Source organism: Xiphophorus maculatus, chromosome 19 (genome assembly GCF_002775205.1).
Source record: "Xiphophorus maculatus strain JP 163 A chromosome 19, X_maculatus-5.0-male, whole genome shotgun sequence".
Taxonomy (NCBI): Eukaryota; Metazoa; Chordata; class Actinopteri; order Cyprinodontiformes; family Poeciliidae; genus Xiphophorus; species Xiphophorus maculatus.
The window spans coordinates 5,320,056-5,345,247 of record NC_036461.1 but is presented as its reverse complement, the minus strand read 5'-3'; the positions used below and the strand labels follow the sequence as shown (position 1 = coordinate 5,345,247).

At 36.3% G+C, this 25,192-nt stretch overlaps 2 protein-coding genes across 2 annotated transcripts in view; one reads left to right on the top strand and one right to left on the bottom strand.

The window, feature by feature from the left end:
- The window catches only part of hif1a (hypoxia inducible factor 1 alpha subunit), a 23,986-nt gene extending 3,938 nt beyond the window's left edge, over window positions 1-20,048 (top strand). The window contains exons 2-15 of the mRNA XM_023352592.1: window positions 7,063-7,253; window positions 8,483-8,634; window positions 9,649-9,733; window positions 10,446-10,555; window positions 12,062-12,258; window positions 12,338-12,444; window positions 13,157-13,304; window positions 13,396-13,709; window positions 14,771-14,976; window positions 15,053-15,175; window positions 15,831-16,087; window positions 17,140-17,239; window positions 17,316-17,406; window positions 18,548-20,048. Coding sequence (XP_023208360.1) covers window positions 7,063-7,253; window positions 8,483-8,634; window positions 9,649-9,733; window positions 10,446-10,555; window positions 12,062-12,258; window positions 12,338-12,444; window positions 13,157-13,304; window positions 13,396-13,709; window positions 14,771-14,976; window positions 15,053-15,175; window positions 15,831-16,087; window positions 17,140-17,239; window positions 17,316-17,406; window positions 18,548-18,711 — 2,245 coding nt within the window. The 3' untranslated portion in view covers window positions 18,712-20,048. The remainder of the gene's footprint in view (window positions 1-7,062; window positions 7,254-8,482; window positions 8,635-9,648; window positions 9,734-10,445; window positions 10,556-12,061; window positions 12,259-12,337; window positions 12,445-13,156; window positions 13,305-13,395; window positions 13,710-14,770; window positions 14,977-15,052; window positions 15,176-15,830; window positions 16,088-17,139; window positions 17,240-17,315; window positions 17,407-18,547) is intronic.
- Window positions 19,092-25,192, bottom strand: htra2 (HtrA serine peptidase 2). The gene is made up of 8 exons (XM_005801130.3): window positions 24,509-25,192; window positions 23,743-23,947; window positions 22,878-23,072; window positions 22,094-22,126; window positions 21,449-21,557; window positions 21,293-21,362; window positions 21,121-21,216; window positions 19,092-20,431 (listed from the first exon to the last, which is right to left on the bottom strand). Exons 1-8 carry the CDS (start codon window positions 24,970-24,972, stop codon window positions 20,266-20,268), a joined length of 1,338 nt encoding a protein of 445 aa, XP_005801187.1. The 5' UTR covers window positions 24,973-25,192; the 3' UTR covers window positions 19,092-20,265.

Below are 25,192 nucleotides of genomic sequence, written 5' to 3'. Positions count from 1 at the left end.
TGAGAGAAAACAAAGTGTAATGAAAGCAAATATCTCAAATTGGAGAGCAGTAAAAGAAGAAAGTCTGATAACTAAAGGATAAGAACAGATGGAGAGGAAGCCAGTCGTTCACTTGGTAAAAAGATTCCCACATAGAGAAAAAGTTACAGATTGACTTTCCATCCCAAGCTGATGGATTTTTATTTTGTCAACTTGCCGCTCTCTGAACCTGAAACCCGATCGTCTGTTTGGGTCAACATCCGCTTTGCTTACAATAAATAAGTGTTGGGTTTTGGCCCGCTGCTGCAGGCTGGTTCGCTGCAGTTTCAGCTGGTTTCTGAGAGGTGTCTTGGTAAGACTCATCTCATCCCTTAATCACAGGGGCTTGACGTCAATAGGAGTGGCCAAGTGTGTGGTGGCTCAATGGCTGGCAATTAGCAACTTGCTCAGAGGCATTCAGGCAGCAGGCGGGTTACAACACGGTCAAGAAACCCGGTTCTTGTGGGCGCAGAGCACAGATGTGTTTTGGTTTGTGGTTGATTTGATGAATGTGTGCACATGACCTACTTTTGCTCAACACATTAGAGATAAGTATGGTTGGTGTTACTGAGATTTTACAGAATATGAACGTACATTTTGATAAAAAATAAATAACCAATTTGGACTTCTTCAGTTCCCATTTCAGTAACAGGCATTAAAGTAGAAAGCTGCTAATTTTGCACCTTTTTCCTTGTTGATCTGTGATAAATTTAGCTCAGAATGTCTCAAACAATGCTAGGAAGGATGCGTGGTGAAATGATGTTTGACGTCCATTAGGGATGATATTAAATGTAACTTCGTCTTTCCTTCCTCACACTGATGACTTCAGAGTCTAAGCACACATTAATCTATTTTTCCAGTTCCATTGTATATGCATTGCATCTCTTTTCTGTGCCTAACTCTTTAGAGACTGTACAGATTTATCTACTATTTATTAATGAACAGCAGAGTTCACTAAAAGTTTAAAAAGTTGCTACGATATGTAACTAATTTTGCTGGACGATAAATTGTCCCGGAAGTTATTGCGATAAATGATATTGTTGTTTTGAGGTAATATAATGGTTCAATTCTAATGGGTTTTTAACACTGGGACTCTATTTCCAAAATAAATAACCAAAACAACAAATAAAATTAATTATGAGGTATCTGTAAACAAATTATCCTTCAAACGAAAAGCTAGTTGAGACCAGACTTAAGACTTTTGTTATCAAGTTTTTGGTGTAAAGAGACAGAATAAGTCGAGCAAATTATTTAATAGATTATTTCTTATTTCCAGCTTGTAGTGAAACTTGATTAGTTCCTTCTGTGAAGTTTTAATTTGGTTAAAAATGAAAGTTTTCTCTCTTTTTGGATGGTGACACTATGGAAACTGAAAGGATTTCGGTTTGTACATTACGACGGTTTAACTGAAAGCTTGTGATCTCGACTTGAGTGATTCATAATTCAGATTATTGTTGGCCTTTGTCAGTTGGATTAAGCTTTCCTTAAATCCCAGTTTGTGGTTTTTTGGATGTTCAGAAGGATAAACAGATGCTTAATTTTAAGTCTGGAGGTTTTACATCAGGAAGGATTCGACTCCTTAGTCACACAAGTAGATATTTTGCACCAATATGTCAGAAATTATCATTAATGGGAATTTTTACTGCATTTTATTTGTGCACAGCCGTATAGGGCACAAAAACCATCTATAAAAATAGAATAGTTTTCACTATGATTTTGAAGACTTTTTAAAAAATAGTTTTCTTGCTGTATCTATGGAGAGTTTCTGAGTTTAGAGGCAACATGATGTAAAGAATAGAGAAGCTGGTACATTTTCAAAAAAGCAGAACTAAAAACTAGTTTGAAATTGAAGTTAAGTTTTGACTCCTATTAACATTTCACATTTTTGAACACAGAAAATATTTATTACCATCTTTAAATGTAACTTTTACTCATTTTGCAAATTGCAGTGATGAGGTTTGTGGCAGATTTGATCTTGTTTTTGTAAAGTTTTGATCTATAAGAGAGAAGAACATCAACCTGTGTTGTTTTTTTTTAGCTTCGCTTTTGGGGGCAGTCATTACTTATTTATATTAGGAAGAGAGGCGATGTCACACAGTGTGTGTAAGAAAGCAGTTGGCATGAAGCTTTCACTGTTAAGTAAATATTTTAATTGTAAACAACTTTAGCCACTGTGAATCTTTAGCAAAGTTAAATATGGACCTTACCTTTAAGATATTCAAAAATCTGCCAGCATTTCTAAACCTTTGGCTTAAAAAATAAAACTAGAGAAACTGCAGCCTTCCTGTTATCTAGTGAAAGTCCTGCTCTCTCTCCTAGCTTGACAAGTCTAAATATTTTGTGGTAAAAACAAACAAAGCCATTTTGTCCTAAATCCAGTAAAATAAAACTAATTTAGATGCAAATGTTACAGATCCCTCCTAATGGACTTAAACTAATAGTTTTTGATAAATATCCACAATTACAACATTCATTTTTTTAAGATTTTTGAGTAAAGTAAAACTAACTTTTTCAAAAAGAGGATGGATACTTTTTCTTTTAATGGGATGTTGATATTGATGGAGAATTATTTAAAAGAAAAGTGGATTAGAAAAAGTTTTACTGGTGCTTTTTATATCATTAATTGGTGGAAATTCAGTGTTATTGAAAAACTGCTAAAACCTACATTTGTTAATATATCTGTATTTTTTTTTAATGTTTGGTTCTTTATTCTTTTATTAACTGAATAAATAAAAGAACTGGCATTATTAAAAGCCATTGTGGAAGCTCCAAAGTGCTGCAAATCAATTCTTCTGAATTAATTTACCGAACTGGCTGCGTTTCCGTTACAAATATGCGCAAAACTTTGTTGTTACTCCGCTACAGTTAAAAAACCACAGTTTTGCAATTGTGTTGTTTCCATTAAATTGGAAACACAATTAAACTCACTTGTGGATAAGTTTGTTTTAGTGATAAGTCATTAAAAACATGCAGCTTCACTTCCTGTCATCGCCTTTGTCATTTCCGGCAGTAGTAACATCTGGTTTGATCACATGACTCATGATGCGAAAGAAATGTTTTCATTGCAGTTTTGCAAAATACATCAATTTCAAAACAATAAAAAAAAAAAACACTTCATCCTATTGCCAAAACTTTCTATAAAAAACAAGAGTTTTTTTTAAATTGCCTTGTTTCTGTAATTTATGTTTGATACATCAAATTGTGCAATTTTAAGGGTAATGCAAATGCAGCTACTGAGAAAATAGAGCTTTCACTGTTCTTCCCTCAGCAAAGCCATCCACACAGAAGAGTGTTGTTCCCTCAGCCAGGTAGTTCTCAGTTATCAAGGTTTCCCCCCAGAAAACATGCTAAGCCTGGTGGTTGGGCGTTGGGCAGTCATTCATCCAACGGCCCGCTGTGTTTTTCAGTTAAAAAAGTGTTTAAAGTTGACAGGAAGCTTGGAAATATCACTTGATAATTATGTGTTGTTGGAAGATTAATACCTGAACACCAACTATGTTGTATAAAAACTGCAAAAAAATTTAAAAACTTAAATAAAGAAGCAATGCTTAGCCTGGTGGGGACACAAGAAAAGCCTGGTGGCCCGCCAGGCTGGGGGAAACCCTGTAGTTATGCTGTGTTGAGTATTTTTCAAGCTTTGAATTAAATCTCAATCAGATTCCTATCATTTCTATAAGTTTGTTTGGTGTTAATGGCAACCATATTTCCTGGAAAAGCTAATCTAGAAAAGCCCATTGTGTGTGTCCTTCTCTGCTCTCTTGTGTGTGTAACAGTGTTTCTACACTTTGGGTTATATAATGGGACGACTCTTATCATCATCACTGTAAGCAGGACGGAGCGATAGGGAGAGCAGATCTCCTCTAAAGCAGGTCAGCACAGAGTAACTGAATACACAAACAACACTGGAAACGACAGTCAAGGTGATTCTCCTGGGGGGTGAATGTATTTTTTATTTATTTTCCCCCTCCTGCAGCTTTTGATCCACTTGGTCACATCTGCCAGTTCAAACTTTGTTTACATTTCAACCCTCCTTGATAAATAAATTATTTGCTGACGCAGGCTGGATTGCAAACCAAAAAATGTGAAGTGGAGAGCCGCTGGCTGCGGCCGACTGGATTATTACTGTTATGTAACAACAAGCCTCTCGGCTGGTTTTCAGAAATAGCATCTTGTCTTTACTTCATCCGACTGCTACCTTATTAAAAGCGTTAAGTTTGAAAGTCTGCAAGGTGGAAAAGCCTGATCTGGACTTTGACCTGATAGGAAACAAGTTGCTGCGTGTTACTAGTAGATTTATAGGTTAGTTGAATGTTTCAGGTTATTTAATAACATGCTGCTGTCTCTGAAATATATTAATTTGAACCTCTGCCAGCAGTTATTAGTTGTTATTGTGAGGCCAAAGTTCTTGAGGATGTTTAGAGGTCGTCTATTAAACAGCAGCTTCACAAAATGGCCTCCCTGGTCTGCCACCAGCTCACAATGTGATCTGAGGTTGCAGTGGAATATGAATGTGTTTCTTATGTGAGTGCAGGTTGGAGGTGAGGGGGAAAAATACAGGGTTTAAGTGGGGATGGAACGATTAACCTGATTAATCGGGATGAGTTGATTATTGATCATGTATTACCTGGACAGCTATAAACAAAACAATGTTTTTACAAAACAAAGAAGTGTGATTTCTGTAGGAAAGGAAGCTGCAAATTATTGTAGCTCTGAAACACAATCTGCAATAGGGCTGAAACGATTAATCAGATTGATTGTGATTAATCGCTGATTGCCAAAAACTGATTTTGTAATCGATTAATCACTAACAGGAGCACACAGACTTAAAAAGAGACCATTTGCTAAAAGATAAACAGATATATAAACATAAAAATATATACATTTTCCATGCAAGATACAAATCTTGGTCTGTAAATATGTTTTAGCATCTGGAAGGCAAAATATTTATTTTATTTGTACAGTTTTGGCTTAATTATTGCTTTGTGTTCTGTCAGCAGTTGACCTTTTTTTAGAGTCTGTTAACCCGGTTAACAATTAATCGATTACTAAATGAGTTGACAATTATTTTAATAATCAATTAAGCACAATTAATCTGATTAATTGTTTTAGCCCTATTGCAGATTAAACTTTTTTTACATTCCTCCTGGAAATATGTTGTACCCAGAACTCCTCAAGTAGCATAGTTTTAGCTTGATTTACATATTTTAAAAGTACCTTTTGTTATCCAATTATTAATAATCACCAGATTAGCTATATGCTGTATTGATGTTCAGTCAAATGTAACAAGTATTTATTAGCTGCAGATGCTACAAATGTTTTCGCATACGCTAAAAGAATTCTATTATTGAATTTTCTCCAATAAAATTTCCATTTTATTGGAGAAAAATGAATGGAATAATTTGTTTACTTGCTACTATTGTATAAAAAGACTAAACTGCCTAACTGAATTTGTATTTAATTAATCACCAGAATAATCGATTAATAGACAGTCTAATTGATTAATCGATCACCAAAATAATAGTTGCAGCCCTAGTTTTAAATGATTGACAGTCGAAGCTGTGAAAGTTCGTTCTTGTTGTGTAGCATCTGTCAGATGTTTGGCAGCAGCTGATCTGTGACTTCCTGAGAAGCAAAACCTCAGACCTGAAAATCTTTTAATCTCAGCAGACCAATTATCTTTGCTGCAGAGCAGTTAGAACATCACATGCGTGTAATGGAAAGTTTCATTTTCAAACCTGAAGTCTCCTGTTGCTCTGCTAATTTTAATCAGCTGCTCTAGTTTCAGAATAACAATAACGCCCTTGGTCAGAGCTGTTAGTGCACACCGGATCGATTTTAATTGGATGTGCGTTTGGTTGCAGAGAGCTTTTTAAACTGTTGTACTTCTGGTTCGGTGCAGCTCTGGTGTCGTCTACATCAGGTCTCCGAAGTGCCGTAAAATCTCAGAATCGAAAGGAAAGAAAGAATCAAAGCTTTTCGTCTTGAGCTGCAAAGTTTTTATCTGAAGATCTTGTTTATTGGGGGTCACTGATGCTGCAAAATGTGATTAATCTGTCAGAACTTTGCAGGTTTCTGTCTTCTCTGTTTCTCTCCTGTAAATGTCACAGTGATTGGTGTCGCGCTTTTCCTCTTGGTAAATCACATACGTGGGTTGATGATGTTTCTGAATCTGCTGTTTTGATGTAGCTTTTTGGTAGAGATGCAAATTTGGATTCCAATTATTTTTATTTAGGGTCACGATTCGATTCAGAAACCAATTTTTCAATTCAGCCCGTCTAAAGATTGTTTAAACTATGTGATTGACGAGGAAAATACATTTAAGACTACTCTACCAGGGTCGGTACATACCATAATTGTCCCAGAAGTCATTGCGATAAACAATAATATTGTAATTTTGAGACCATTTAAGTAATAAAATGGTAATGGTAACAATGCAGGAACACATTCTCAAAGATCAATAAACTTTAAACTGATGAACATTCAACACTGGAACTGGAAGACATTTTAAATATCCAAAATAAATAAAACAGAACAAATAAATTAATTATAACTATTAATTTAACTATTCAAAGCATGAAAAAACATAAACACAATAAAATCTTTCGATAAGAGCCTGGAAAGTAACTGTTTTCATTTACTGAAGACTTTTATCATCCAGTTTTTGGTAGAAAGAGAGAAAAACAATAAATTATGCAAATGGAAACTATTGAGCTCATTTTAATTGATTTATATTCCATTCTGCGTCTAATTCTGTCAGTTTATATTTAAACAAACATAGGTTTGTGTATTAGGTTAGCTTAGCTGCCTGGCTTTTTCTTAAACTACAAAATATCAAATAATTATCTGAGATATGAACTGTGGTTGAGTGGATGCATAATACCATCTGCAATATACTAATTATATTCTAAAATTGTTCTTTGAGCATTTTGAATCGAGTAGCAAAGGCGTTTCTCTCCAGAATCAATTATTTTCTGCGTCTTTCCAAACTCGTTGAGAAACCCAGAACGAGTTTTTGTGACTAATCCACGGCCTTTTTCCACGCAGGGTGAGTTCGGAGCGCAGGAAGGAGAAATCGAGGGACGCGGCGCGATGCCGTCGCGGGAAGGAGTCGGAGGTTTTCTACGAGTTGGCCAAGCAGCTGCCCATCCCCCACAGCACCAGCTCCAACCTGGACAAGGCCTCCGTCATGAGGCTGACCATCAGCTACCTGCGCATGCAGAATCTGCTCTGCATCGGTCAGTAGCCGCCGGCGGAGCGCCGACGGATCAGAGTGAAACATTCAACTCAGCAGCTGTGATTACAGACACAGAATCTGCATTTCTCTTCTTACTCATCCGTATTACCCTGCAGAGCCTGTATGTTGGAGCAGATGGTAGCAGACTCCATGATTCAGTCAATAGCTGGGGTCAAAGGTCGTGTGGCCAATCTTGCCATGTTATGATGGAGTTAAATGTATTTTTTTGATGATAAAAATTATTTTGTATGACTGAATGCTGCTGCTGTCAAAGGTCCAGAAGTAATCTTCTTCCTGACACCAAAAGCATGAAGAAATGTGATTGTTATGACTAAACTGGACACAGTAAAGTCACTTAATCATATTTTTTCATTTATTTATAGTTTCTGTTCTCTCATGAAAGCAACAGTGGAGAAAATATTTTTTAAAAATCTAATTTTAGCTCAGAAAATTAAATGAGAAAGTAATTAAATTGTTATGATGCATGCTAGGTAATACCATTAAGATTTTTTTATTATTCTTAAATTTTTTTCTGTTTATTAATTTTTATAAATATTCTAGTAAAAAATTGTTAGCTGTTATGATCTCTAACCAGCTGTAGAAGCAGAGAGTCGATGTTGTTCATATTTTTCCCAATGATTTTCTCAAGATTACAAAGTTTGTTTTCTCAAAATTAACTCAATTTGGAGATTCTTCAGAGCCCAAAACAAGAATATACAAATAAATTCAGTTAGCTGCAAAATCATCTGAATATAAGCCCTGATCACATAGAGCAGGGGTGTCCAATGTGTGGCCCGTGGGCCATTTGTGGCCGTTGAAATGATTCTGATCGGCCCTCTGACCACAAAGTAAAAGTTTATCCAACAACTCAACACCATAAAATTAGAAATTTTTTTCTTTTAATAAGACAGCAGTCCAAGATCTTTTTTCATGTTTTTAATCTTTAAGGATTTATAGATTTAATTAAAATGTTGTTTATAATCAAGAAGGTAAAACTAAAAAAAGACAAATCACAGTAGTATTCAAATAGCTTAAGTTGGCCAACATCGACACACTAATTACACGTTTAAATGTAAATAACCAAGAAAATCAACTCAAATATCTTCATTCTGCAGATAAATCAGTCTGTTATTTCTGCTCCTGTGAGTAAATGTTTCAGTTTCTGATTACAGTTTCTGATTACAGTTGCATAATCTAATTTTTTTAATTTTCCCTCCTTATCTCTTCCAGATGAGCCAGTGGCAGAGGAGACGACAGAACTGGACATCCAGCTAAGCGGCTCCTACCTGAAGGCCTTAGACGGCTTCCTGGTGGTTCTGTCTGAAGACGGAGATATGATCTACATCTCAGAAAACGTCAACAAGTGCCTCGGCCTGGCACAGGTTGGTCCGTTCACATGATTTTATGTTGAAATCTGGGAATTTTCAGCTAAATGGAGACCAAGTGATTTATGTTTCCCAACTGAACACTTCAATGTCATACACACTGCAAAAACACAAAATCTTACCAAGTATTTTTGGTCTAGTTTCCAGTGCAAATATCTTACTACACTTGAAATAAACTTACTTTTAAATGACTTTTCAGCCAGATATTGAAGCATGATTTTAATAAAATAATTCCTTTAATATTGATAGTAATTGATAATTTCATGTTTAACATGGGTAAAATGTCTTGTAATAAGTGAAACAATCTGCCAATGGAACTAGCACCTTTTCATTAATATTAAGGAATTATTTACTTAAACAAGCCAGTATTTCTTATTTCAAGTGAACTGAAATATTTGCACTAGAAACTACACCGAAGTGCCTTGGTAAGATTTTATGTTTTCGCAGTGCGAGACCTAAAATAATTCCATCATTATCTACTTTTACTTATCAATTAATAAAATCCTAATAATAATGTGACTTTTAATACATCAAATAATGATGCATATTCTTAAAACAAGCTCTTACATCTGATTGAAAAGTAGTTTGTAGGTCAGTTTTGTCTTATTTCAGGTGCACTAGAAACCAGACCAAAATATGTGGTAAGGTTTTGTGTTTTTGAAGTGCATCCTGGAAATATCTTTGTACACTTGAAATAAAAAAAAATTAACTTAAAAGTAACTTCAATAAGATATAGGAGCTTGTTTTAAGTTAATAAATCTTGAATATTGATTAAAAATCGAACTAGTTCCATCAGCACGTTATTTCTCTTCTAACATCGTTAAAATGTCTGGTTATAGGTGAAATAATCTTCATATTTCTTCCTGAACTGTTACTTTTAGGTTAGTTTTGTCATATTTCAAGTGTAGTAAAATATTTGCTCTAGAAACCAGACCAAAAATATTTGGTAAGATTTTGTGTTTTTGCAGTGCAGGTGTAATAACCCGTTCATGTCCGCCTGAAATGTTTCAGTTTGACCTGATTGGACACAGCGTGTTTGACTTCACGCATCCCTGCGACCAGGAGGAGCTGAGAGAGATGCTGGTCTACAGAAGCGGTGAGCAGGTTTCACTTCGGGATGCACCGATTCGCTTTTTCCACTTCCGATACCGATGCATATATCTGACATTTAGTACAGTCCAATACGATACAGAAAAACAGAGCTGGATTGACTTAAAATATTGTTTTATTTTTAAATGTAATGAATTACACATTTATTTGGTAACTCTGCACCAGTGCAGCTCAGTTAAATGCACAATAACCTCATGATTTTGGAGAAACATGCAACTTTAACTGTGGAGTTAGTTGTATAAAAGCCAATTTAAAGTAAATAAGGAAACTGAAACTGACAAAAACAAAACGTGTAAAAATAAACCAACAAACGTTATTTCAAATGGTTCAAAAAGTGGAATTAGAAATAATGAATCAGAGCATGAAACAGAACTAGACTGAATAGATCTACCCTTAGGGATCAAACTTATAGATGTTAATATTGGATCTGTGCATCTCTAGTTTCACGTCTCATTTAAATCCGACTCTGTCTGATCTGTAGCTGCAGCTCCACTTCCTTTTTCTGTTGTTTTTTTTTTTTATCTCGCCACAGAGCGAACCCTTTAAACTTTTATGTCTTCTCTTTATGCAAATGAGATCAGCAGGTTGCAGTTGTAAAGAAAACCCATAAAACCGTTGGCAGTTGTAGATAAAAAACCCTCGCTGCTCTTTTACGACTCTTAACCGACTCCATTTCTTTTCTTTTTTTGTGCCGTCAGGCTCCAAGAAAGTCAAGGAACCAAGTACAGAGCGCAGCTTCTTTCTGCGGATGAAATGCACACTGACGAGCCGGGGCCGCACCGTCAACGTAAAGTCCGCCACATGGAAGGTAAAGCAAAGAGAAATGTCTGCAGAAAAGCATTAAAGATTTAAGTATGAAGCAATCTGTCTCCTGCTGCAGGTTGATTAGATTTCCAAAAGGAGGATTTTAATAAAGCTTTAGGTTAAAGTCGTAACTCGGTTATCCTCTCAATAATCACATTAAGCGTTCAGAAAGTGCTTTGAAGCTTTTCTGTTTCACTGCAGCTGTCATGGCTGCAAAACTGGAGCTGCATAACAACCAGAGGTGGGTAGAGTTCCCAAAATTACCCAAGAGAGAGAAAATACTTCAACATATCTTTACTAAAGTAAACACAAAAAGTAGCATTTCAAGAAATTACTTAAAAATAAAAAATATTCTGTAAAAAGTCTACTCAAGTGCTGAGTAACTGATCAAATTATCAATCATTTCATGTTAAAAAATTACCCAAATATGAAGTTAAGTGGAAATTTTAGTATTTTAAATGTCAAAATGACAGTAATTTATATAAATAACAAAATCAGGCTAAAGAACGTTTTTCCAAATCAGTTTCTTTTAATAAAAAAACGTAAAAACTTGTGTAAATTTTGGGTTAAAACATGTTTGTTCTTCATTCAGTGGGTAGAAAATCCAGAACTTTTACTCAAGTAGGAGAAGAAATACTTCATAATAAAATTACTCAAGTAAAAGTATAAAGTACAGCATAGAAAAGGTAATTTTTCCCAAAAAGTTACTCAAGTAGATGTAACTACATATAGCTAGTTCCTACACAAAACCTGAATATATGAAAGTGTTTTATTTGTGGAAGTTTCATAAAACATTCTGGACCCACAAAGTAATGAGCTGAACAGCAATAATAAGAAACTGGGTGTTTTTAAGATTACTTTCAGTAGAAACGATAATTTCTTTTATCTGATCATTACTTATTGGGACTTTTTGAAGGATTGTATCTGAACATGTTAAACTTAATTCCTTTAAATAAGAAAATAAGTGATGAAACACTTTTAACATCAACATGTGAAAAGTTCAGTCATTTCTGCTCAACTTAAAATCATCACAGTGTAGAAGAGACATGTTGACTTTTTTGATTGGAAAGCAAAAAATGATTAGTGAAAGATTTTTTTTTTCACAGAATTTTAGCCAGACGAAGCTAAGTTCTACATGTTCTACCCAAGTTTTGGGTAGAACATGTTTACATTTATTTTGTCTCAAATGGAAAATATATATTTGTTTATACAGTTTTGACTTAATTACTTCTCTAGGTGTGGTGATGTTCCAGCAAATTACATTTTTATTAGTGTGCATACTCCAGTTTAGCAATTAATAAATTACTCAATTAGTTATTTCAATAATCGATTAATCAGATTAATCGTTTCAGTCCTAATCGAAACTTTTTCAAAAATTACTTTAAGTACTTCCAGACTTTTGAACACTGTGAAAGTCGTCCTAACCCGGCTCATTTATCCGCCATGTTTGTTTTGAAACTGTTTCTCAGAAGAAATCTTTGATTTTCCTTTCCTGACTGGTTTTCTGCAGGTGCTGCATTGTTCGGGTCACGTTCGCGTTCACAGCAGCGAGCAGAGCGCCGACGGCCACAAGGAGCCGCCGGTCCCATACCTGGTTCTGATCTGCGACCCGATCCCTCACCCCTCCAACATCGAGGTTCCTCTGGACACCAAGACCTTCCTCAGCCGCCACACGATGGACATGAAGTTCACATACTGTGACGAGAGGTCAGGATTGTTTCTAGCATGGTCCCGTAGCGACATCTGGTGCCAAGCGGCGGTACTGCAACAAATGGTTTGTTTCCAGGATCACTGAGCTCATGGGTTACGATCCAGAGGACCTGCTGGACCGTTCTGTGTACGAGTACTACCACGCTCTGGACTCAGACTATCTCACAAAGACTCACCATCACTGTAAGCTCAACAAAAACATCCACTTCTTATCAGCTTTTTAATTTATTATTGTTATTTATTTGATTTTTACTACAGACTATTAGAGTCACACTCTAAAAAAAATACAGGAATAAAGATACGTCATGAGATGAGCCATATTTTGAGAGTAGTATAAATAATGAGAGGGTAAAGTTGGAATAATAATAAAGTGAAGTCAAAATAAGAGAATAAAGTCGAAATGATGAGAGAATAAAGTTGGACAAAGTACAGGAATAACGTTTTCGAAAACATTTTTAATAAATAAAACAAAAATACAAGAATAAAGTTGGAAAAAATACAAGGATAATGTCTACAAAAATATTATAATTCCAAATATTTCCACATTAGTCACATTACCAGAATAAATTTGCATTAATAAAAGAATGAAGTCAAAATAATGAGAGTAAAGTTATGTTACAAGAAAGGCGCGGTATTATGACTTTATTCTCACAATATGAAAAATCCCATACAAGTTATAGCTGAAGTTATGCAATTTGCATATTTATCATTTATATTTTCACTTTTAAGTCCCAAATCTTCCACATTTATAACAAAATTCTGCTTAGTATCAGAAATAATAATAGTGACACCAATAATGATGATAATTTCATTCTAATATCCAATTATGAGCGTGTTTTTGTTCCAGGATTTGATGTTTATGATAATTTCTAATCTAAATCTTGTTTTCTGTTAGTGTTTGCGAAGGGCCAGGTCACCACAGGTCAGTACCGGATGCTGGCGAAAAGAGGCGGCTTTGTGTGGGTCGAAACTCAGGCCACTGTCATCTACAACAACAAGAACTCGCAGCCTCAGTGCGTCGTCTGCGTCAACTTTGTGCTCAGGTACCTAAAAGGCTTCAAAACTGGCAGATTTTAACTTGAAAAATGCAACCAGAGAAGAAGCTCAGTTTGGTTTGATCTCTCTGTCGTACAGCGGGATCCAGGAGGAGAAACTGATCCTTTCTTTGGAGCAGACACAGGAGATGAAGCCGGTGAAGAAAGAGGAGGAGGAGGAGCAGCAGGATGAAGTCAAGGCTGAAGTGAAGAAGAGCGAAGCCGTCCAAGCGGACGATGAGGAAGAGGAGGAGACCCCGGAGCAGAAGCTGCACCTAAACTTCCAGGATCTGGTGATTAAGAAGCAAGAGCAGGATTGTCTTTACAACCTGCTGAAGGGGCATCCAGACGCCCTGATGCTGCTGGCGCCGGCAGCCGGGGACACCATCATCTCCCTGGACTTCAGCCGCCCCGGTTCGTAGTCACATTTACTGCTGAAACGATTAATCGTTTATTGGGGAAAACATTTAACTACTTTAGCAATCAATTAATCGTAAACTGGAGTATACAGACTAAAAAAAAACCCAGTTATTCTGCTGAAATAACAACGCACTTAAAGAGGTAATTAATTACAAAATACTAACTTAAAATTTTCTTTAAAATGTAGTTTGAAAGGAAATTAAAACAAAATCGTTTTTTCAAATGGAAAAATTATTTTTTAAAAGAAAAGAAAATTTTGAGAGGGAATCTGAAACTAATGTTTACATTTTTCCACGCTAGTATTGATCCGATACCGATATTGACTTGATATCAGTATTTTGGATCTATTCGCCCACCTGTAAAAATATTCTGAAAAAAACTTCTGTTAATCATCTTTTGCATCCGATTATTAAACAGTTGATCAAAAACCTAAAATAAATACTTTACACAAGTTGAGACAAGTTTTATTTTAGCTGCAGATGCATCCTTAGGTTCAAATAATCAAACGTTCACTAAAGTGATGCTATTTTATTATTATTATTATTAATATTATTTTATGCAATAAAATGTTTTTTATATTTAAAAAATGAAAATAATTGTTTTTCAACCACATAAGCTTATTGCATAAAATAAGCTTACATGGTTAAATTAAAAGGTCAGCAGGCTTTGCCAATTTTTATTTGATTAATCAATCAATCATCAGAACAATCAATTAATCATTAGTTTTATAAATGTAGTTGTAAACACATTATCAGTGTTTGCAGTATTGCAGCTGAGGCTGGAGCGATTAATTGTAATGAATCAGTTATTGAAATAATTGTCAACCAATTTATCGATTAACCGTCAGCTGAAATTTTCTGAAATTATTTGAGTGCATCTATTAATGTATTTCTAACATCACAAGAAAAGGCTTGAGTGGTAAAATGAAAATCTTCAGAATTTGTTAACCAACTAATCGTCTTGATGATCAGTTACTAAAGTAATAGTTTGTCACATTTTAGCACAGCGTGACTCTGTTTACAGTCCGGTTAGTTAAAACAATCTGATCATTTCAGGCTCAGAGTCAGAGATTCACCTGGTGAAGGACATTCCTCTCTACAACGACGTGATGCTGCCCTCCTCAGGCGACAAGCTGCCGCTGCCTCTGTCTCCTCTGGCGCCCACCGAGCCGCTGGAGCCCGCCAACAGCTCCGCTGAGGAGGCAAAACCTGACAGCTTTGCTCCAGCTCTGTCCTCTAAACCCCCCAACAAACCCTCAGAAGTACGACTACGACTTCTTAAAGTTCTTCCTAAGCCTCATGTTGAGCAACAACTGACCTGCAGCCGTTTCTGTTTAGGTTGACAATCCTCTGGGCTTCTCTTTCCCCATGGACACAGAAATGAACTCTGACTTTAAACTGGACCTGGTGGAGAAGCTGTTTGCCATCGACCCAGAGCCCAAAACTCCCTTCAATACGGAGGTAAAGATCAGGAGAATCTGTGGTTTTCAGCTCCTTATCTCAGGTAGAAATGAGAAATTATAAACAAAATGTGTAGGGCTGAAACGATTAATCGTGATTAATCGATTACTGAAATGATTGTCAACTAATTTAGTAATCAACTGCAGTGTACAGTCTAAAAAATATTGAAAAATAACATGGTCACTGCAGTAATTAGGCCAAAACCTCAAGAAATAAATAAAATTTTGATTTAAGATTAAAAAAACAGTAATCAAGGAATGCCATGTTGCATTTTAGGCAATAAATGCTAACTTTCTTATTTAAAAAGGAATTTGTTTGTTTACTTGTGTATTTTTATGTATACTGTATAAATGAAAAATTTGCAGAATGTACCAATTTATTTATCCGATTAATCGTCAGAATAGTCGATTAATCGAAGGGGGCCATTTGTGGTCCTTGAAATTTTTTTGATCAGCCTCCAAACTGAAAATTTTGTTTATTATTGGGCAGTGAAGCTAAGAAAGGGGGGGGGGTTAAATCTAAGCTAACTGTAGCTTTTTTAATTTAGTGAATTTTGTAGTTTTAATTTGCCGGTTTTGGCCTCAGGAGCAAAACGTTACTGAATTAATCGATGATGAAAATAACCTTTAGCTGCATGAACATTAATTTCCTCCAGGGGATGGAGGACTCTGAGCTGGAGATGTTTGCTCCGTACATCTCCATGGATGACGACTTCCAGCTGCCCTGCCTCGGCCCTGACGAGCCTCTGTCTTGTGGACCAGTCAAAGCCCTGGAGAGCTGCCCGGTCCTCGTCACGCTGGACGTCCACAGCCATCCCAGCTCTCCGTTCAGCGCGCCGGAGAGTCGCCCGGCTTCTCCGGCTCCACCGGAACCCGTCGGCACGCCCCCTCCTGCCACCGTGGCGGCAAACAGGTAGCTACTTTTCTAGATGAACTTTCAGGGCGGTTGATACACGATTCCCAACCAGCCTGGTTCAGTTTGTCTTTTTCTGGTGGTTCTTGATTTCTAAATTGTTCCCAGTTCCATTTATGAAAGTATATTCAGAAATAAACATCCATAAATTCAGTTGTCTATTGATTAATCTATTTTTAATGTCGATTAATTGATTGCCTAACGATTAATCAAATATTTGGTTTTGAATATTTAAATTATTACGTCTACATAGTTCAGAGTGATGTCGCCCAAGGTGGCCATCTTGTTTTACAATTTCTATTTATTTGAACTTTGAATTCAGGTCAACACTACGACTAATTGTAACGGTCAAAAATAAAGTCCTAATATTACAAGAATACAGACATATTAATACGAGAATAGTCAAATGACCATAAAGTTGAAATAATACACGAACAAACGTTTTAGTAGTCACAGAATAAAGTTGTAATATTAGGAGAATAGCAGTAATTTCATGCAACACTTCAACACAAAAGTAAAAATTCAAGCTTTTTTCTCATTAAAACTACTTTTTTTTGTAATTTTAAGACTTTTTCTGGTTAAAAATCTCTTAATTTAAATATTATGACTATATTCCTCTACTTAAACAGAAATTCTCGTAGCCTGGAAATAATGTTTGTTGAATAACTCAGAAAAAGGATGATTGAAGTAAAAGCTACATTTTGAAAATATTTTCTGTCATTTGTCTTTATTATTATTTTCTTTTTAGAAAACTGAGGGAAAAAAAGATTAAAATGGGATCTGGTATGAAAAGATCAGAGATTTTATTTTCAAGCCGTATCGTCTAGAATCCATTCATCTGACGGTCCATCAGTTCATCCATTCATCTGACCGCCTCTCTCTCTCCATTCCTTTACAGTCACTTTTTGCTAAATCAATATTTAAAGCCCAGCTTCTGTGGAAAAATATTTGTCCTAATGGGAACTGGGAATTCTGGGAAACGTAGTTTTAAAATCAGAGCTGAGAGACAGCAGTCAGGAACCATGGTAACCGCTGATGTTGTTGTACTTCAGGGTCGCACAGCCGGAGAAAGAGGTTCCTCTCAGAAACTTGGCTGCTCAGAACATCCAGCGGAAAAGAAAGCTGAGCGAACTGAAGGAGATCATTGAACAGGTTGGTCAGGGAGTTGATTTAACGAGCTTCATTTTTACAGGATGGTGTTTAAACTTTAAATGTTTGTCGTCTTCAGGGATCTTTGACCCAAGAGCAGCCTGAGAAGGGCAAAAAGCTGAAGGCGACAGAGCTGGGAGCAACCAGGACCATTCTTCTTCTGCCTTCAGGTGAGCAACATGGAAACCATTAAGGCTGAAACGATTAATCGCAATGAATCGATTATTGAAATAATTGTCAAATAATTTAATAGTCATTAACTGGAGTATAAAGACTCAAAAAAGCCATTTGATGAATAAACGAAACATCAGTAGCAGTAATTAAACAAAAACATTTATATATTTTGCATTTAAGACGTTTGTCTGAAAATATGTTTTACCAAAAATTCCTCGATTGGCCTCGTTTCAGTTTCACCTGGTCCAATTTCACTCACTTGTTGTTGCATTTAAGCACTAAAATGTTTTTTAAATTTAGAAAATGAATTGAATTATTTATTTATCTTTTAATTTGCGATGCACCGATCCAATATAAATATTGGTCACAATATTAAAAAAAATTCTAGATCAGACAATGTGCTCGACACATAAAGGCAAATCTAATCAGTCTATTTCTATGTGGTGCGCTACACAATTTCATGCATTACTTATTTCAAATTATATTTAGGATTCCTAACTATGCTTTCTGAACCAATTGGAAGAAAATTTGTTGGAGTTTAGTTTTACATTTGACCAAGTTAGTCGACTGATTGTTTTTGTCTGTTTCTTTATATTTATTTTACTTTGGCTGTTTGCTCCTAATGGCACCAACTGAACAAATTAAAGCTGTTTTTACATGTTTGACCAAACTTGAGAAGCTAGTGGTGTACCGGTGCGGAGTTGTCAAATAAATTTGTAATTCAGTACATTTATGTCTGACTAATGTTTTTAGGTAGTAGCCGATGCTAAACCTCAGATATCGGTATCGGAAGTTAAAAAGTGTATTGGTGCATCTCTACTGTTAAAGATTTTAAAATGTTTTGTAAAAAGACTTAAGTGGTTAAAGAAAAATTTGTGGAATGTGCCTATTTTCTAATCCAATTAAACGTCAGATTAATAGATCATCAGAATAGTCGATTGTCAGAAGTGTAGATTAATTGTCGATTTAGTCAATTAATTGTCAGAACAGTTTATTAATAGTGAGAACAATCAATTAATCACCGAATTAATTGTCGGAATAGTTGATTGTCGCAATAGCCGATTAATCATCAAATTGTCAGAATAGTTGATTAATCGTCAGAGTAGTTGTTAACGGGACTCTCTCCGGTCGGTCCAGATCTGGCCAGCCGACTGCTGGGCACCACCTCGGACGGCGGCGGCTCCCTCGTCTCGCTGCCGCAGCTCACCAGCTACGACTGCGAGGTGAACGCCCCCTTGCAGGGCCGCCAGTACCTGCTGCAGGGGGAGGAGCTTCTGCGCGCTCTGGACCACGTCATCTGAGTCAGGACTCCACTTCTGGACTAGACTGGACACTACAATTATGCCCTCACATTGTGACTCTTCTCTTTGCCCTTTGACCCCCACTGCCATTTATTTATGTATCTGTTGGAGTTTGACTTTAGTCCGGCTGCTGTTTGTGCACCTTATGTGATTTTTGCAGCATTCCACGGCGACAGCAGCATCTTGGTTTCAGTTCGAGGGATTGTCAGACGTCAACTCGCTCTCATTTCTTCCTCCTCTCCTCCTCCTCCTCCTCCGGGGAGTCTCTCCACACATGGCGCCTTCACTGATGACCCCTCTCCAGCGGGTCACCACAGAGCCTGGCGTTACTGCCAGCAGTGTATTGTAAGCTTCAGTCGCACAACTTATATTTTCTTAAAAAGAAAAAATATTACCAGCAATATATATTAAGCCTTTTTAAAGTAGAGGTAGATCTAATGGAATATGTTTGTTTTTTTCTTCCCATACTTGTATGTTGTAGTACCAAACTGACGTCTTTAGTCCTCAAGTCTGCACTGCAAAAACACAAAATCAAAGTATTTTTGGTCTCAGTTTTAGTGTAAACATCTTAGTTTTGTCTTATTTCAAGTGTACTAACTTGCAAGTAAATGTTCAGCAAGATATAGGAAATCTTTTTAATTTAATCTCTTAATATTGATACAAATTACTGGTTTCATTGGCAGATTATTTCACTTATTACAAGAGATTTTCTCCATGTTGTAAGTGAAATAATCTGCTTTTCTTAAGTACTTTTTCATCAATATTATGTAGAATTCAAACAAGCTCTTTCGTCTTGATGAAAAGTTATTTGTAAGTTAATTTTCTTAATTTAAGCATACTAAGATATTTGCAAAAAATACTTAAGTATCGTTTTTGCAGTGTGATCGTATCTGAACCTTAACTGGTTTGAATGTTCTCTCCATTTTAATAGCTGTCTGTGAGCTAATTACATTAACTGTGTAGCAGTACATGTCACTTTATTACTTTACTGTAAGTGTGTGTGTGTGTTGCTGTACATATGACAGGGAAATTTAAATTTTACTCACTTTTTTCACATATTTCCCTCATGCAGTATCGGGATTATTTTTTTCTCCGACATGAACAGACTTCATGTTTTATTGCCGAGTCTGAGGAACTCAAAGCAGTTCAATTAGGTGCGATTTTTCCTGTTTTTCTTTCCTTGTGTAATCATTGTCGTCATAGCAACAGTTGTGACCAGACAGGCTTATTTGCTCTGTTGAATGGTAGTTTAAATACCATTCTTCTTTGCCATAGTGTTGAGTCTCTCATGCTTCGTTTTTGCTGTTTAACAATAAATGGCTTTAATAAAATAAAAAGCTGTTTTCAGTCTTTTATTTTACAAACTGTCCATGATTTACAAATGTTCAAATCAGCAGGAAAACCCAGGAATCTTTGAAATTAACAGTAAAGCTGCTAAAATATGTCCACATTTCAACTTTCATTCTATATGAATAAAAATATTCACATTAATACATCAAGTTTCACAGTTTTCTCCCTGGCAAACGTTCGGCCACCAGCGAGCGTCAGCCGTCGTCACTCGATGTGTTCAGGCGTGACTTGGAGTTTATAGAGCTGGTTTCCTCTCTGCACCACCATGTTGATGGTGTCGCTGCTCCTGACGGCCTTGTAGATCTCCTCAGAGGTGTTCACCATGACCCCGTTGATCTCCAACACGATGTCTCCTGGCAGCATCCCAGCTCTGAAATAAATGCAGCAGAAACGCCTTTATTTATTGCACACTTACAACTTTAACTTGGTTTCATTATATAGGAAACATGTTGGAGATTTTCCTCACCATCCGAGGAAGAAGTAAAGCATCATATTTTGAGTTCTGGTTTGATTTATTCAAACTCTTTGTACTGCTTTACAGGTTAATGATTTACAAAAATAGAATTATGAGAATAAAGTTCTATGAGAAATCAAAAATAAAGAATAACGTAGTATTACGAGAATAAAGTTATATTACTTTATTCTGGCTTATTCTTTCTTAGTATGGCCCTAATACTCTGTATTGGTCACACCTTTTACTATAATTTAAAAATTAATCTGAATAAATACCATTTTTTGATAAATCAGAATATAATCATACAAAATATGTTCACGTTTTACGCACAAACTTATTAAATGATGAGATTTTAGTCTGCAAAGTTCAGCCTATTTTCTGTCAAAAACATCGTCTCTGAATTGTAAAGTTTCTGTCGTTTTTGAGCTCCAATGTTCCACCAACGAGGAAGCTCATTTAACAGAGAGAAACAAATCTGAAACCCCAACCAGTGGCGTGTTGGTGGCTGTTCCCAAAGACAAGGCTACCCCGGCTGGGGTAGCTCTCTCCAACAACGAGAGCAAAGTCATTGGGACAGTTTTTCCACCGTCAGTAAGTAAGTGTACCTGCTGGCTGGTGAGCTGGCGATGACTTTGTGGATCAGAATGCCATGGTTGACGTTAGGAAAAGACGAGTCTCTCATCTTCAGCTCCGCAATGATGCTGGAAACAGAAAATAAGGCTTAGACAAGTTTAGGTCTCAATCACTGCAGGATGTTAATGATAACGATGCTTTTACCTTGGTGTTAGCGTTAGCATCATGACACCGATGTACCGAGGCTTCACACTCAAGTCACCAACCTTAGAGGCTGAAATACCAGAAAGGGAATCGATAAACAGCTGGAGGTTGTTGTACTGTTTTTACAGAAACATTGTTTTAGTTTAGTTTTCTTACTTTTTCTTTTAGCTGCTTGATTCAGAAAAAGTTTCACCCGATCAGACGGGATAGCGAATGAGATTCCTGCAGTGACCTTCATGGTGTTTATGCCGATAACTTCCCCATCCTGAAGAAAAATTATTCATTTAAATTATTTTTTAATAGTTTTATATTTTTTTATCAAATCCTTTTTTAATTTTTATATATAGAGAATAATTTCTTTTCCCTCTTTTAAAGCAATAGTGTCCAAAAAAAGGGCTATAAAAAATTTGACTTTTTTATTATTATCATGATAAATTACAAAAAATATTTTCAAAAAGTGGCATTAATTACAATCATTCTTTATGTGAATTGTATGATGTAGTATTAGGGCCAGGCTATGAGAATTTTTATTTAATTACAGGAATATAGCCATGATATTAACAGAATAAAGATGCAATTTTACCATAAAAATGTCTTAAAATTACAGGAAAAAAGTTGTTTATGAGAAAGAAGGTTGGATAATTAATTTGGAGTTTTCATAAAAGTACAATTTCATTCTCCTATTACTCAGACTTTATTCTTGTTACATTCAAGCAACATTATGGCTTTATATTTGCAAAAAAACTAAATAAAATCTTAGTCCTGAATGTGACAAATACTTAAACAGAAACTGTGACTCACCAGATTAATCAAAGGACCTCCAGAATTTCCAAACTAAAATAAACACACAAAAAAAAGAAATGGGTCAGATGTGACGTGAAGTACAGAAAAAACCTGAGTCAGATCAGAAACTGCTAACATGTGGAAGATGAATAATAGAAAACATTTTTACACTTCTGCTTATTAAAGCTGGTACAAACATAGAAAAAGTTGCCAGTTCCTATGAGTTCAACAACAAGAAAAGGAACAAAATGATTGATGAAGTGGCGAAATACAAACGCGAATTAGGGCATGGCAAAAAAAACTTTTTAAAAAATTTGCTAGAAAAAAATCTACTTTGAGATTAGCCTCAGACATGTCTGAGTTTGAAAAGTCAAACCATTTGCTAGAAATAAGTCTCAGAAAATTGGGGGAAAAAAATCTTTATATTTTTTTTATTTTAGTAACTAAATTTTCTTGTGTTTCTAGAAATTTTCTGAGATTAATCTCAGTAGGTTTACAACTTTTTAAGCTCAGAAATGTTCTTGTTTTTTTCTAGAAAATTTCTAAGATTAATCTCAGAATTTTTTCTAGAACAATTTTCAGCTTTTCTAGCTCAGAAATGTCCTTGTTTATTTGTTTTTTAGAAAATTTCCAAGATTAATCTCAGAATTTCTGAGTTTTTGCTACAAAATGTTAAAAGTTTTTTTGGTGGAAATTTACCCTCCCTTTTCTTTTTTCTCCATCTGCGGCTCTAATACGGCGCCGTAGTGAAACGGCCAATCAAAACGTCTAAATGAAGAGCATAAATACTGAAACCACTCACGTCGATGGTCGCGTCTGTCTGTATGTAATCCATGTTGGAGTTGGACAGGCCCAGCTCCTGGCTTCCTCTCTGCGCCGAGCTGACGATCCCTGAGGTGATCGTGTTCCGGAGAGCAAACGGACTCCCCATAGCAACCACGAACTCTCCTTGACGAACCTCCGACGACTGACCCAGTTTGAGCGTGGGGAAAGGTTTCTGCTCACATGAGTGAAAAAAATACACAAAAGAGGCGGAGAAAAGCTTCAATAACGTTTTCTTTAGAGCTGAAACGATTAAATCCAATTAATTGTGATTAATCGATTACTGAAATAATTATCAAATAATTTAGTTTTCAATCATTAGCTGAAGGACGCAGATTGTAAAAATAGGTGTTTGCAGAAACAACAACCCGAGCGGAGCAGTAACAAAGTCAAAACTGCACAAAAAATAAATACATTTTGCATTGAAGATGAAAAAACGTCTGTGTCTGTAAATATGTTCCACCCAGAACTCTAACTGGTGTTTTTTGCTTCATCAGGTTCAAATTCATTAAAAAATAAATCCTTTTGCTATCCATTGCTACGAATGATTAAGTGTTCACCAAAGGAATGCTATTTCATTAATTTAGTTTCTGATTTTTAAAAAGTAATTAAAAAATACTTTATTGATCCCAAAGGGAAATTAAATTAAATTGAATTATTTGCATCTTTTAATGTATTTCTTAAATACTGTGTAAAAAAAAAAGGCTCAAGTGGTTTGATAAGTTTTTAAAAATCTGTTTAATCATTACTAAAATAATTGTTAATGGCCGTTTGTAGCAGAAAAATCAAAGCTAAATGACTTTGTTGTTAGTGCTACACTGCACATAATTTCACTCTTCCCTTACAGTGGAAGTGATTTTAATGGTGGCGATGTCTGCGCCGGGATCGATGTCCTGCACCGTGGCGTTGTACGTGTCGCCGTTGGTCAGCTTCACTCTGACGCCTCTCTTGTTGGCCACGACGTGAGCGTTGGTGATGATCAGGCCGTCGCTGCTGATGATGAAACCCGAGCCGTTCGACACCGGGATTTCTCTTCCTGAAAACGGATTTCTGGGAGAAAAAAAGAAAAAAAAAAAAGCAGAAGCTGCTTTCAGCCCACGTTGAAAGAAACTGATTTGGAAAGATTTTGTTTTGCCTGATTTCATTATTTTTTGTCACTTGTATGAATTATTGTCATTCTGATCCTCAAAGTACAAAAGATTTTGACTTAAATTCACATTTTGTTCCAATTGATTATGTAATGTTTAAATATTAGATGATTGATCATTTTATCAGTTACTCAGTACTTGAGTAGAGTTTTTACCAAATACTTTTTTACTCTTACTTGAATAATTTCTTGGATGGTTACGTTTTACTTTTAATGGAGTAAAAATATGTTGAAGTAGTGCTACTCTTACTTGAGTACAATTTTTGGTTGGGTACTTTACTCATCTCTGTAAATATATACAGTATGTTTGAATATATTTATGCGTTTTCCTCTTGTCAGTCACATAATATAATTAGAATCTCTGGGCAGTTGAATAGGAACTGCCCAGAGAATCGTTTCTGAATCGAAAATCGTTTCTGAATCGAATCGCGACCCTTAAAATCGGATTATTCAGGCCCACTCACCTGCCCACGATCTCGATGTACACCACAGCTGGAGTGGATTTTTCCACCACATCAGCTATGAAGTTGTATCTGAAGCGGGGACTGTCGGGTCTAAACGGGGAGGCGCACTGAGCCGAGGGCAGAAAGAGTCTTAAAAAGCTGCTGGATCCTGAAGATCCCTCTGAGTCCACCTGATCCTCCCTCAAGCGGTCCAGTAGCGCCGCTCCGCAGAGTCCCAGCCCCACAAAGAGAGACTTGGGCCGGGCAGAGCTGCCTGACCGACCGCCTTCTTCCTTCCAGGCTGAAGCTCTCTGGTCGAGGCTGCTGCGTCCATCCGATCCTGGGCGTTTAAACCGTGGGTTTGTCTCTGGTTCTTTTCTGATCAGGACAGAGGGCAGATAAGAGAGTGTCCTCTGTCCCACTGTGTCCGTTCCACGGCCGTGGATCCTAATAACAGCTGACAGAAACCTGCCAGTTGCTGCCATGTTGCATCACTCAGTCACAGCTCAGCACTTTCCACAACTAAGCACACTTTCTATCCTAAAACAAAAAGTTATTCAGGACAAATAAAAAGATCGGCGTCACAGGAATAACTTTGAAAAAACACTTTTCCTTTAGATCTGCCTCAACTCTGAATGACTCTCAGCGACTCACTACTAGAATAACAGGAATCTTACCCCGGATATTAAAGGCTTTTCTTTGTGT